This window comes from Astatotilapia calliptera, chromosome 13, assembly GCF_900246225.1.
Source record: "Astatotilapia calliptera chromosome 13, fAstCal1.2, whole genome shotgun sequence".
Lineage (NCBI taxonomy): Eukaryota > Metazoa > Chordata > Actinopteri > Cichliformes > Cichlidae > Astatotilapia > Astatotilapia calliptera.
Window position 1 is genome coordinate 30,202,825 of NC_039314.1, and position 13,069 is coordinate 30,215,893.

The following is a 13,069-nucleotide window of genomic DNA, read 5'->3' on the forward strand; positions in this document are numbered from 1 at the left end:
CTCATTTAATCGTAGTTTTGAACCCAGCGAAGAAGAAAAGTGTCGGCGCGTGCGTCCAAGAAGAAGCCGTTAGTGACGCTGTTCCTGTCACAGTGCGCAAATGCGCATCCAGGAGTGCGGAGCTCTGGCTGAGAGCGAGCAGAGCCACACCGGCGGGCTAAGAAACGAAACCTTAGGAAGGAAGCGAAAACAGCGCTCCAGGGGGGGCATTCAGAGCGGGGGGAAGGCCTGTGACGCAGTAGGTAAGCCGGACTTACCTGACACTCGGCTGGTCCTACGGGCCGGGCCGTGGATGCCCGCGGAACCGCTTTCCTGCCGGAGGCCCTCCGTTCACATCCACATAGCCCACCCTGAGCCGCCCTGAGAGCGGCGCACCAAACTCCATTCAGAAAACTGCTAATTCAGAACAAACGCTCTTCGGAGAGCAGAAACACGCGCAGTCCCGTCCGTGTCTGAGACGTGTGGCGAGCTTGTCGGTGGCGAGCTTCGGTTCGGCACTCTGATACGGCACGTTATCGCCACCAGGGCTCAGTCGGGAACTGTTGGCTCGTCCTCTGAAGTATGTCTGAGGTGACGATGATGCAGAGCGGCAGACTGGATGTAGACTTCATTATAACTTGTGTTTAAAAACGGGAAGTTGGAGGCGCCGAATTTACTAGAATATTCTATAGAGCAAAAGAGAGTGAGTGAGTTTGATCAGCGGGCGGTTTAAGGTTAAATCGAGCTTTTTTTAACCGGGCTTTGGTGTGACATTTTGAGTGCTCGTCCATATGGCTCACCATGAGTAAAAGTTAGCTGGTTAGGTGTGATGGGTAGTTAGCTGGCAGGTTAACCAACAAAGCGTACCGCAGCTTTGACAAAGTGCGCACAAAGCGCAGATTTTTGCGGTTAAAGGTGAAACTAACTGCGGCAGCAAACTAGCCTTAGCAGCCTTAGCTTGTTGCGTTCAGATTAAAAAAAAAATCAAGTGCCCGGCTAATTCCTGAATCTACAGGACTGTCAGTGAGCTAATGCAATGAAAAGTCACTTTGACTTCATTAATGACACTGCGCTAAAGGCAGGGCAGCGGCGAGCACGGGTGACTCCAGAAATTAGTCCCCTTCTTACCCAAGTTTTAGACGTAGCCCGATGAAGCTAGCAGCCGTTGGAGCGCACGCTCAGCTGACAGCGGGGAGGCGCACTGGGATCGTCCCAGGGCCGAAACGCAGCTGGAAACCAGCCGACTTTGTGCTTCCACCGAACTCCTGTCAGAAATCCACAAATTTTGCCCTGACATCAAACTAGCGTCACATCCGTTTTATTTCACACCAACATCCACTCGGAGTTGTGATCCTCTTAGAGTGATCTTCTCTATACCCAGCTCCAGTCACATCTGCAGAGTTCACCCCATCACCGAAGTCCAGTGAGTTTGATTTCTGCACATTCTTCAGAATCCAGTGAAAAATGTGCAGATGTGACCGCTGACATCACACTACAGTCACATGTATTACTTGTCTTTATGCCACAGCTCCATTCACTTTCTGGTCCTTTTAGTTATTTTCACTATTTTCTTTGGGTTGATCAACTTTTCTTTTTTTTCCTCTTTCTCAACAAAAACGGAGTTATACTTCAGGTGATGTCATTTTCTCGTGGCCTCCTGATGAAACTTTAGTCGGATTCTGGTTAATTTTAGTTTCTTTTTATGAGAAGTCATAGAAGACCTGCTGGTTGTACACTGTTTTAACTCTGACACCAAACTCCAGTTACATTTTTGATCATTTTAGAATACAATAAAACTCGGTGTGGTCTTGCATGACTTTATTCCCGCCACAAAAGTACAGTTAAAATTTGAGGCATTTCTCTTTGGGCCTGCATATTTTACTCTTTCACTTTCATTTCAGAAGTCCTCCTCCTTCACACACATGTTCAGTCAGAGTAATTGTTTTAAAGAGAGGACCCGAAAGAATAACGATTATAAAATCTGCAGATTTCTGACTGGAGTTTGGTTTGGAGATCATTGGTTGCCACTTTCCTCAAGCCAAAGTCCAGTCCCTTTTTTGGTCATTTTAGAACGTCTTGACATCAGAATGCAGTAAAGTAAGTTTACTGAAACATGAATAAGCGACCTTCTTTTCTTTGAATAACCACTTCTCCTTTTCTGGCTCCTCCCATCAGTGACCATGGTTGGCGAACGCCGCAATGGGAACCTGCTGGTCCAGCTCGGCCCGAAACTGCAGGCGTATCCCGAGGAGCTGATTCGCCAGCGACGCACCCACGACGGGCAGACGGAATACCTGATTCGCTGGTGCCTCGTCGCCATCGACGATGGCTCCACCTCTGGAGGCGGTGCCAGCGAAGCGGGCGGGACGGTCGGCGTCAGCTCCGGAGTGGGCGGGTCCGTGAGCGCCGTGTCTGGAGAAACCAAACCGGAAAACATCCTGATGTGGATGTCGACAGAGGACGTGTACGCCAACTGTCCCACACTGCTGGGCAAGAGGAAGATGGACTCCCAGCGTCCCCTGCAGCAGGAGAAGCAGCGTGGCGGCGAGGCTTCCGACTCGGGCATTTCAAGCGGCACAGAGTTCCCGTCCGACGTCACTTTTGACGAGGTGGAGCTGTCGGACATGAAGGAAGACGTGAAGAACCTGGTGTGCCGAGCCCGGAAGCAGATGGCCAAGAAGAGCGACTTCTCCATCAACATCATGCACACCATCCACGTGTTGAGCGCCTACGCCAGCATTGGCTCGCTTGTCGGTGTCTTTAAGGAGACGGGCGCGCTCAACCTGCTGATGGAGCTGCTGTGCAACAAGGAGACTCAGACGAGGCGAAGCGCCGGGAAGATGCTGCGCGCGCTTGCCTCGCATGACGCAGGTAAGCAGTCTTTAAACAGCGCTGTGATCGGACACAGGGTTTAGTTCCCCCCCGGTGGGCTGTGAGGATACTGCAGGCTTGTTTCAGAGTCCTCAGGTGGATTAGGCGCTGGTATTCTTTTACAGTCTCAGCGGTAGTTGGACAGAATTAACAGCTGGAGCTGCTGTGGGAGATAAAATCATCAGAATATTAAAAAAGGACCGACTGGGTCTTCTGTCTGTGTGACGGTCAGTTGTGTTTTAAGGTTTGGGGCGGCGCTCTGGAGTTTAAGTGATGAATGAAATGGGAAGTGAAGCGTGAGGAGCGATCAGAGTAATGACGTCTGTGCGCTCTGCGTCACAGCTGTTTGTGCTGAGTACGATCAGCTGATAGGCCAAGGCTACGCCGCCTCCTCCTCCCAACTTGCTCTAAAATGTGGCGTAAAATGTAAAACTTTGACCAGCTGACCAATCGGAGCAGAGGGATGTTTTTCAGTGGGTTTGGTGTCAGATACACGACAAGAGCTCGGCGAGGTCGGCGGCGTGCTCCAGTGCTGCATCAGTGTTTAGGTGTTGCTGATTGGTCAGCGTGTGAGAACGTTCAGCAGGAAACCGCGACAAAGATCGAGCTGCCGAGATCGTGAATCGGGAGAAGAAGCGTTTTCCAGCGGGGAGAATGTCCAATCAGAGGCGGTCATGATGTTGGGACTAAAGTTTTTAGTTTGTGAACTCTCAGACAGCCTGACATCACGTCACCGTGGCAACAGAAATGTTCAGCTGACTCGAGAAAAAACTGGGTAGGAAGTTCAGAGTACTGTGTCACCGCAGCCGGCCGTTTGAGGCGTGCAGGCCGAGGTTAGCAGAATGATCAAAGACAGAAGCGTGAAGCTGACGTTAAGACGCCGAGATTGTGGTCGCCTTAAGATTTAGATCTGGACTTTGGAGAAGCCGCCTGAGCGTCGAGGGGTGATGACTCAAACCTTTAAACAGGCCTCAGGCAGGGATAGCAGCCATGTTTACACGCCACAAAGGCGTGGAGCAGTTTGATTCCTGCTTGGAGAAGCAACACTGCTCCTCACGTCTCTCCACGTCAGAGCTGGAGTCGGAGCAGAAGAAGAAAGTTTTCATGTTCTGAGAATCTCTGAACTCCCGTACTGATGGAGGAGGGAGTCCTGGCGTACCCTGCTCCCTCTGAAACAGTCGATGACATCAACGCCTGTCACATGATCAGTACTCTGATAGAACGGTGCTGATGATTAATAATCAATAAGCTGTGATCGTGCTCTCTCAGTAATCTTCTAATCACTGATGGTAATCGCAGCAGCATGAAGCCGAGCAGTCACTGGAGCTTTTGACAAACTATTTTATCTCTGTCTACATCCGCCACGTTGAAGTGTGCGTCCTGTCACTTGTTACGGTCAGGGTCCAGAAACGCACTCGTCGGTGCAGGCAGCCAATCAGCAGCAGCTCCACACTCGGGCTAAAATGAGCGTTTTTATGAATGGACTCTGGTCCACATCTGTCTAAAGCTTTGATTCTTTCAGGCTTATTCTGTGTTCAGCTGCTCGACGTCTCTTAAAGCTCCGCCTCATTCGTTCGTCTTCACCTCAGAGCTGAGAGCTTTGAGCGCTAACGCGGGTCGAGCCTGATGCCGCGTTTACTCTGACACGGTCTGAAAAAATCAGTTAATAAGTTGATCAGATGTTTTAAGCCCCTGTTAAACACTGCCTCCACCCTCCTGGCTCCTCCCCCTGCTGACAGTGTAAGTGGTTTAAAGTATAAATGTGTGCGTATGGGCCAATGCCTCCTGGAACGACTATTGATCTGTTATTGAGTAGTGTCAGGCGCTGAGGGCGTGTCCCGCCGTGTCGCCCGCAGGCAGCCGGGCGTACGTGCTGCTGTCTCTGAGCCAGCAGGACGGCATCGAGCAACACATGGACTTCGATAACCGCTACACGCTGCTGGAGCTGTTCGCCGAGACCACGTCGTCCGAGGAGCACGGCATCTCCTTCGAGGGCATTCACCTGCCGCAGGTAAGACTAATTTCTTTATGTTGTCAGAGGTGCGCCTCTGTGGCTCCGCCCAGCAGGGGGCGCCGCTGCAGTAAACCTGCTTGACTGTGTGTTCAGATTCCCGGGAAGCTGCTCTTCTCCCTGGTGAAGCGTTACCTGTGCGTCACGTCTCTGATGGACAAGCTCAACACGGCGGGGGCGGAGTCAGGCTCTGAAAAGCTGGACACTTGCCCTTCTCCTGCCTCTTCCTCCAGCAGCTCCGCCCACCAGACGGAGCAGCTCCGTGTCCAGCGGGAGTTTGACTTCACCATGGCCATGGCCAACCTGATCTCGGAGCTGGTCCGAGTGATGGGCTGGGACCGTAACCGCCAACCGCTTGATGGCTCTGCCCACCTCACAGGAGTTGTGGTTAGCGGGGAGGATCAAGGGGAGGAGGCTTCCCGCCCTGTCCTCAGGTCCATTTTTCAGCCTCGATTCTGCGCCTCCCCTGTCACTCTAACCACCAGCTCCGGTGGCGCAGCCCCCGCCGCCACACCACCAAAGAAGAAAGCAAATGGTTTCAAAACGCGCTCGGACTTCACCTGCCGCTCCGCCTACGTGGAGTACGTCCAGGACAACCTGAAGAGCGGCATGATGGTCCGCATGCTGGAGGACTACGAGGAGGTGAGCGCCGGCGACGAAGGAGAGTTTCGCTACAGCAACGACGGCTCGCCACCTGTACAGGTGAGGAAACCCGTATAGGTCGGCTGAAGTAGGGGGTGGGGCTTCATCCAGGTGTAGAGGAAGATTTGGCTGTCAGTGTACAGGGTGGGCCATTTCTATGGATACAGCGTAATAACACGGGAATGGTTGGCGATATCAAAGTCCTGTTTGTGGCACATTAGTATATGTGAGGGGGCAAACTCCTCAAGATGGGCGGTGACTAGGGCTGCACGATTTTGCATAAAATGAGAATCACGATTTTTTTGGCTTAGAATTGAGATCACGATTCTCTCACGATTTTCTTTTCCAGTATAAATATTTATTGCACTTATTAACTGCACATCAACTTCGTAACAGTTGAGACTGAACATGAAAACAATAAATAAACATAAAAACAACAAATGTCTCACGTTTTGTTGTTGCCGCAAAATGTTGTACTGCTTGAAATTCCGTCTCCACCGTTGCTCGACGCTGCGTGTACAGAGCAGGTAGTGCAACGATAGACAAATAGTTGCGGGACGGCACTGTGTAGCGTTTGTCTAGGGTAGGGCTGGGTATCGTCACTGATTTCTAGAATCGATTCAATGCCGATTCACAAGGTCCCGAATCGATTTGTTCCACGATTCGATTTAATTCGATTTGAATCTTGGAAATTTTGACAGCCAGAAATATTATAATTCAGATCAGTACATTTACATATTTTTGTATCTATAAAAAGGAAGCTGACACACGCAAGACTTTATCCAAGGTGTGAGCGTCACAGCAGAGGCCTTTGTGTCAAAGTAGCTGAAGATAAAACACAGAAAAACATGAAGGTGATTTTCCTGGCCTGGATTTTATAAAAATATTCTGCAGTACATCAAAAACAAAAGAAAACCATTAATCAACACATGAACATCACCTCTGACGTTACAGAGGTTTTATTAGACACACGGCTAAGCGTTTTGCATTTTGCATAATTTTAAAAAGTTTAAATTTGTTCAGTATTGAACGGCAGAAATTAGGTTTTCTTTTTGGAAGTATATAAAACGGAAAAAAAAAACGTCGGCCGACAGCGCTGTATACAACGTAGACTTGTGCATAACAAGCAAGCGAATAATGAAGAAAACAGATTTTTAGACGGGAAACTGTTCTTGAAGTTGAAGTACAGAGAGAGAGAGAGAGAGCTGTGCATCGTGGTCGAAGCAAAACAGCAAAAGTCAGAGTGAATACATGACGATGTTTATGTGAAGCGTAGTTTGGATCTTCTTTTGCTGCTGGTTCGGTCAATATTGTTTGGAGAGAGATAAAACTAACAGCTTTAGAATCAGCGCATAAAGGGCGTGAACACAAAGCGCCGACAGATGGCCTGTATTTATATAGCGCTTTTCTAGTCCCTAAGGACCCCAAAGCGCTTTACATATCCAGTCATCCACCCATTCACACACTGGTGATGGCAGCTACATTGTAGCCACAGCCACCCTGGGGCGCACTGACAGAGGCGAGGCTGCCGGACACTGGCGCCACCAGGCCCAGATCAGAATCAGCGAGCTGTCGGCTTCCAGCCCCGACTGTGAGAAAGGCGACATCTAACTGATTCTGATCCACGGGTTTTGTCTTTGTGCAGAATCCGTGTTCCTGCTCTCATTTACTGTCTTAGCTGTTTGGTGGTTGTTGAAATTTTGTGAGATTTCACCAGAAATTCTGGCATTTTGGGCAAAATAAATTTATATTAAAAAATCGATTCAGGATTTTAATGAATCAATTTTAAGTTATCCAAGCCAGAATCGATTTTAATCGATAAATCGATTATAAAAACCCACCCCTAGTCTAGGGTGTTGATCATTTTCCTAAATCCCTCGTTTTGCACAGTGTTGATGGGAGCCATATCTTTGGTCAGGTGATAAGTGATAGCCTCCGTAAGTTCTTTGTGCCTGCGGGAGGTCGACGTGTATAGGGAAGCGCTGTGTAAGGTTCCCGTTATTGATGTTTGGGTGGTTGACCGGGACGGATTTTCTCCTGTCACTTTCTCGTCATCCCTGACGTGCTCTCCGTTGTTTTTTTCCTGCTAATTTTAGCATCACACAGCACAGCTTCTGTATCACGTGGTATAAGGCTCCGCCCTTGTCATTTGTTGAGCAGGAAGAGTGAGCGCTTGTTTTCATGCAGAGTACGTCCCGGATCAAAATGCGGTACAATCGTCGTCTTTTTTTTTTTTTTTTTCTTTTTTTTTTAAAATCGTTGTCATTTGGAAATGAGATCGCACATAAGTATGAATCGAGATCGCGATTTTCTAACGATTAATCATGCAGCCCTAGCGGTGGCCATTTAGAAGTCGGCCATCTTGGATAACTTTTGTTTTTCCAATAGGAAGAGGGTCATGTGACACATCAAACTTATTGGTAATGTCACAAGAAAAACAATGGTGTGCTTGGTTTGAGTCCGACCCCTCTGTCTCGATCCCTTGCTCTGCTGTTTTTAACCAGTTTGAGCCTGTGACTCTTTCTTATTTAGAGGATGTGGTCGGCCACCTGAGGCCCACTGGTTCCCCAAATGATCCTGTCCCACCACAATTTTTTAAGGAGATTTTCCTAGCATAGGCCAGGCTGTTCTTACTGTTATGAACAGCAGTTTAATATCTGGTGTAGTCCCTGCTAATTTAAAGCATGCAGCAGTAGACGTAGAGCTTTTTATTGTCATTGTGCAATTTCTTGCACAGCGAAATTGGGTAGCTGAACCACAAAGGTGCTAAAGTAAGAAGAAGAGAAACCAATATACAACGAAGGCGGAAAATAAATAAATAAATAGTACAACCCTTGCTTAAGAAACCTGTCCTGGACCACACTGTGTTGGCTAACTACAGGCCTCTCTCTAAGTTGTCCTTTATGTCTAAAAATTGTACATTGCCAATTGATGGATTTTTTTTAAAGGAGAATGGTGTCCTAGAGGTCTTCCAATCAGGTTTTAAAAACGTTCATAGCACGGAGTCAGCACTCTTAAAGGATTTTAATGATATCCTCCTTTCCTGTGACTCTGGTAATCATGTTGTTCTTGTCTTTCTTGACCTAACAGCTGCCTTTGACACTGTAGACCACTGTAGCATTTTACTGTCTCGCTTGCACCATCTTGCAGGCATTCGTGGTACTGCCTTGAAATGGTTTAGGTCTTATCTTTCTGACAGAACTTTTAGTGTTAACCTTTCAGGGTATGAGTCCTCCTCTGCCGCCTTTCAGTCTGGGGTACCGCAGGGCTCAATTTTAGGACCTCTGCTTTTTTTCATTATATTTACAGCCCCTGGGAACCATCCTCAGAAGGCATGGAATATCCTTCCACTGCTATTAAGCCACTTCTAGCATCTCTAGAAGACATTAAATCTTGGATGTCCCTAAACTTTCTAAGATGTAATTCAAGCAAAACTGAGGTGATTCTGTTTGGTCTCAGTGGACCTTGTGAACCCTCGTCTATTGATTTGAGACCCCTGGCAGAGTATTTTAAACCTGTTGTTACTAACCTGGGTTTTAAGATGGACAGTGATTTTAAATTAGACAGTCAAATTAGGGCTACTGTCAAGTCCAGTTTTTATTATTTAAGGCGTTTGGCAAAGATAAGACCTGTTTTATCCAGGCCGCATTTTGAAACAGTAATCCATGCTTTTATTCCATCTCGTTTGGATTACTGTAATGTGCTGTATTGTGGAGTTAGTCAGCGTCTTCTCTCTCGTCTGCAGCTGGTCCAAAATGCTGCTGCATGACTTTTAACCAGAACTCGTACAAGAGAGCACATAACTCCCATCATCGCCTCACTCCATTGGCTGCCTGTATATCTTAGAGTTCATTTTAAAATTCTCATGTTTGTTTTTAAATGCTTAAACGGTCTTGCCCCAACTTACCTCTCTGAGCTTCTGCATCCTTACTCACCCCCAGGTCTCTCAGGTCAGCTGACAAGCTGCTCCTGGAGGTACCCAGGTCCAAGAGGAAGCTCAGAGGGGGCGGGGCCTTCTCTGCCCCAGCACATTAGAGAGGCCCCCTCACTGTCCACTTTTAAAACGCATCTTAAAACCCATTTTTACTCCTTGGCTTATGACACAGTCTGACCCTGATTTTATTGTTTTAAATGTCATTTTAATTTTTTTAATTTTTATTATTTTTCTTATTCTTTAACATGTTCAATGTATCATGTTTGGCATGTCAAGTGTTCAGCTGATCTGAAAGTGCTATATAAATAAATTGCTTGCTTGCTTAATGCTGTGAATACTTTCAGAATAAAAGCACTCTGAGTACACGGAGCTGCATCCACATTTCGTGCTCTTATTTTTGAGTTAGAAACTGCACTCGGATCAGCGTGAACCTGAGCCTGCTTCTGACCCGCTCTCTGCTGTGTTCAGGTGTACTGGAACTCCCTGTCCAGGACTTACTGGGTCCACTGGCACATGGTGGAGATCCTGGGGAGCGGCAGCAGCAGTCAGGCTGAGAAGGAGACACAGGAGAAGGCCTCCTCGCTGACAGAGACGCTCAAACTCTCAGCAGGTAAGAGCCGAGCACCGTCCGCTGCTCCTTTGCTTTCCTCCGCAGTCTGAGCACGTCTCTTCTTCTCTCAGTGAGCCAGACCTTCTTCTCGAAGCCTCCCGGCGGTCTCTACTCTCTACCCTACCTGTCCGAGGGTCTGAACACGGAGCCGGTCACTCTGAGCAGAGCCGAGTGGTGGGAGATCCTCTTCTTCATCAAGAAACTGGAGCCGAAGCAGCAGCAGGAGGTCAACGGCGTCCTGCTGCAGAGCCTCGACGACCAGGTAGGAGACCCCTTCGTCTTTGAGGTTTAAAGTCAGAGCGCGGGGAGGCGGATCATTGCGGTGAGAGGATCTGACCGTCAGCTGCCTGTGACGTAAGAGTGCCGCTAAATCACCTGATGTCCTTTGATAAGAGTCGCTGCGCGAGAAGCTGAAACTTTCTCTGAAAATAAAAATCAGTCTGCAGAGTTTATCGCAGCGACGGTGAGCGAGGGCGCCTCCCAGTCACATGGTACAACCTGAGCCTGAGGGCGGGATGGCGGCCGCCTGGCTTGTCTGCGGTGAAATGTGATCCGGGTTTGTGGTTTGAAAAGCCTGATTGTCACCACGTCTGTCCTCAGGAGGCGGAGCTGGACGACTCGTCTCTCATCGGCCTGTCGGTGCCCGGAGACGTGGCCAAGAAGCTGCTGCACTACCTGAAGCAGAAGCTGCCGTCGTCGTGCCTCGGCGACCTGCTGTGCTCCCACGCCTTCACCAAACATTACCTGAAGAGAGGCGGAGCCAGCCTAGAGGACGAAGAGCTGCTGGGTAAGAAAACAACCAACACGCCTCTCGTAAGGCGCGTCCTCGACACACCCTTGTCTCACTGTGCTCGTTTGTGCGTCTCTGCAGCTGAAAGCTCGTCCGGGCTGGGTGGAGGTGGCGGAGGAGGGCAGGGCTTCTCGTCTGCCTCGACCTCCTCGTCCTCAGCGATGGGCTCCGTCTCCAAAAAGGCTAAGAAAGAGCTTCCTGTGGATTCTGGCTGCTGCAACTCTGAGACGGAGAGTGACCTACCCACAGAGGACGTCAGCAAATACCCCGACGACCTGGAGGACAAGATGAAAGGTGGGGGCGGGGCCTGTTCCAGACTTGGTTCAGGTATCGGAGCGAGCTGTTACTCACCTGTGTTCTCTTCCTGCAGTGTTTAACAACCCACGGGTGCAAGGCAAGAAGACTGTGCTGGAGAAGCTGGGGGAGGTGGTGGACGTCCTGAAGAAGGGCGGGTCGGGCTCAGACCACACCCAGCAGCTCGCCGCCGTCCTCTTCCTCACCCGGCTGGTGGAGGGGACGCAGGAGAAGAACGCCACGAGGAGTGACTCGGCCCAGACTGTACGGTGAGACACCGCCAAGCGGTTTCCTGTGTCGTCCCGATGTTAACCTTCACCCTCGGTATGTGGGCGGAGTCTCGTCACAAACGCGGTCAGATTGCCTTATTTCTTTGTGGCGTTACCGTAAAAACTTGACCTGCTGCGCTGGCGGGCGCCGGTTGTGATAGTGTTTGGCAGGAAGTAGAAGGTGACGGCGTGTTACTCTCATAGGGACAAAGTGCTGAAGCTGCTGGTGGAGCTGCTCGGCTCCGCCTCCAAAGACGTGGTCGTCAGCACGCTCCGATTGACCCACCTCCTCATGCTCAAGTATGAGTGGAGGGTCTCCTTCGCCACCGAGGGTGGGGTCAAAGCCATCCTGTCCTGCATGCAGGAGTTCTCGGGCGTGGTGCATGTGCAGCAGCTGGCGCTGGCGGTGAGAAAACTTCTGGTCATTGCTCATCTGCCGCTTTGCTGTGAAATGATTCCTGACTGGCTCCTCCCCCTCTCAGACTCTGAAGGTCATCACGGGCGCCAGTAAACATGACCTGCGCAGCGTAGGCAGCAGCCCGCCGCTCTCAGAGTCAGGCACCCAGATGATGCTGGAGATCTTTGCCAGCATCGGCTCGGCCACGCCCGAGGGCTCCAGAGGCCTGCTGGACGCCATTCCGGCCGCCATCGACCTCATGCTGACCACAAAAGGGTGAGTGACTTTTGGCTCGGCGAGTACAGTTAACGCCGTGTGCTCGCCGCTCTGACACTGCCTTCTTTGTGCAGCTGCGTGCCGTCTGTGAGGAACGGGCTACTCGTCATCATCATGCTCATCTCCAACCACAAGAGCCTCGCGGAGCAGCTGGTCGCCTGCGACGTCACCAGCGTCCTTAAGAAGTGTCTGAGTCTGTCCCGCGCCGAGACCATGCTCGCCATCATTGCGCTCAACCACATCTCCATGGTGCACAAGCTGGAGAGCAAAGGTACGCACGCTTTGATCACTCCCGCCAAAGTCCATGCAGATTTGTGCTAATTTTAACTCGTGCTTGTTAACCTGCGCGCTCAGAGAGCCGCGAGCAGCTCGACTTCAAGGACACGGAGCTGCAGATGCTGGTCGTCAGTCTGAAGGAGATGACGGCCACCAAGGAGGTGATCCAGACGCTGGAGCAGCTGCTGTGTGACGACGCCTCACAGCTGGAGGAGGAGCGCAGCCAGGTGATGTGACGCACGCATGAGCACACGTGCACGCGCCGCAGGTGTGTTTTCTAACCCCGGGTCTCGTCTCCGTGCAGGTGACTCACAGTCGGGACACCTACCAGGACCTGGTCCGTCTGATTGAGCAGCACCGAGGCGATCGGGCCGTCCAGCTGTCCATCCTCAGGTATGCTGACCTCTGACCCTGCTCACCTTGATGATGAGTGATCAAAATGCTGCGTTCAGGTGCAACAGGTGCTGGTAAAGGGGTGTGCACTCCCACCGCCGCCACACGTTTATAGCTCAGTCACGTTGTGCAGCTTCTTCCTGAGTGGATGTAATATGTTTAATATTGATGAGGATGCTCTTGTCTGATTGGCTCTTTACGCTCCCGCAGGATCCTGAACAAGTTCCTGGACAACTACCAGGAGGACGTGCTGCCGTGGCACGAGAGCATCGAGCCCTGCCTGTCCTCCATGACGGCCTTCATCAATGACAGAGAGGTCAGCTAGCT

General features: G+C 50.3%; 1 protein-coding gene across 3 annotated transcripts in view; it reads left to right on the forward strand.

The window, feature by feature from the left end:
- The first annotated feature begins 39 nt into the window (after nucleotides 1-39).
- Nucleotides 40-13,069, forward strand: part of cul9 (cullin 9) — a 28,719-nt gene continuing 15,689 nt past the window's right edge. For all 3 annotated transcript variants that reach the window (XM_026191039.1, XM_026191040.1, XM_026191041.1), the window contains exons 1-15: nucleotides 40-242; nucleotides 2,155-2,850; nucleotides 4,707-4,861; nucleotides 4,958-5,563; nucleotides 9,906-10,047; nucleotides 10,119-10,309; nucleotides 10,648-10,834; nucleotides 10,919-11,131; nucleotides 11,208-11,400; nucleotides 11,605-11,806; nucleotides 11,883-12,073; nucleotides 12,148-12,344; nucleotides 12,428-12,576; nucleotides 12,654-12,742; nucleotides 12,953-13,058. In XM_026191039.1, coding sequence (XP_026046824.1) covers nucleotides 101-242; nucleotides 2,155-2,850; nucleotides 4,707-4,861; nucleotides 4,958-5,563; nucleotides 9,906-10,047; nucleotides 10,119-10,309; nucleotides 10,648-10,834; nucleotides 10,919-11,131; nucleotides 11,208-11,400; nucleotides 11,605-11,806; nucleotides 11,883-12,073; nucleotides 12,148-12,344; nucleotides 12,428-12,576; nucleotides 12,654-12,742; nucleotides 12,953-13,058 — 3,459 coding nt within the window. In that variant the 5' untranslated portion in view covers nucleotides 40-100. The remainder of the gene's footprint in view (nucleotides 243-2,154; nucleotides 2,851-4,706; nucleotides 4,862-4,957; nucleotides 5,564-9,905; nucleotides 10,048-10,118; nucleotides 10,310-10,647; nucleotides 10,835-10,918; nucleotides 11,132-11,207; nucleotides 11,401-11,604; nucleotides 11,807-11,882; nucleotides 12,074-12,147; nucleotides 12,345-12,427; nucleotides 12,577-12,653; nucleotides 12,743-12,952; nucleotides 13,059-13,069) is intronic.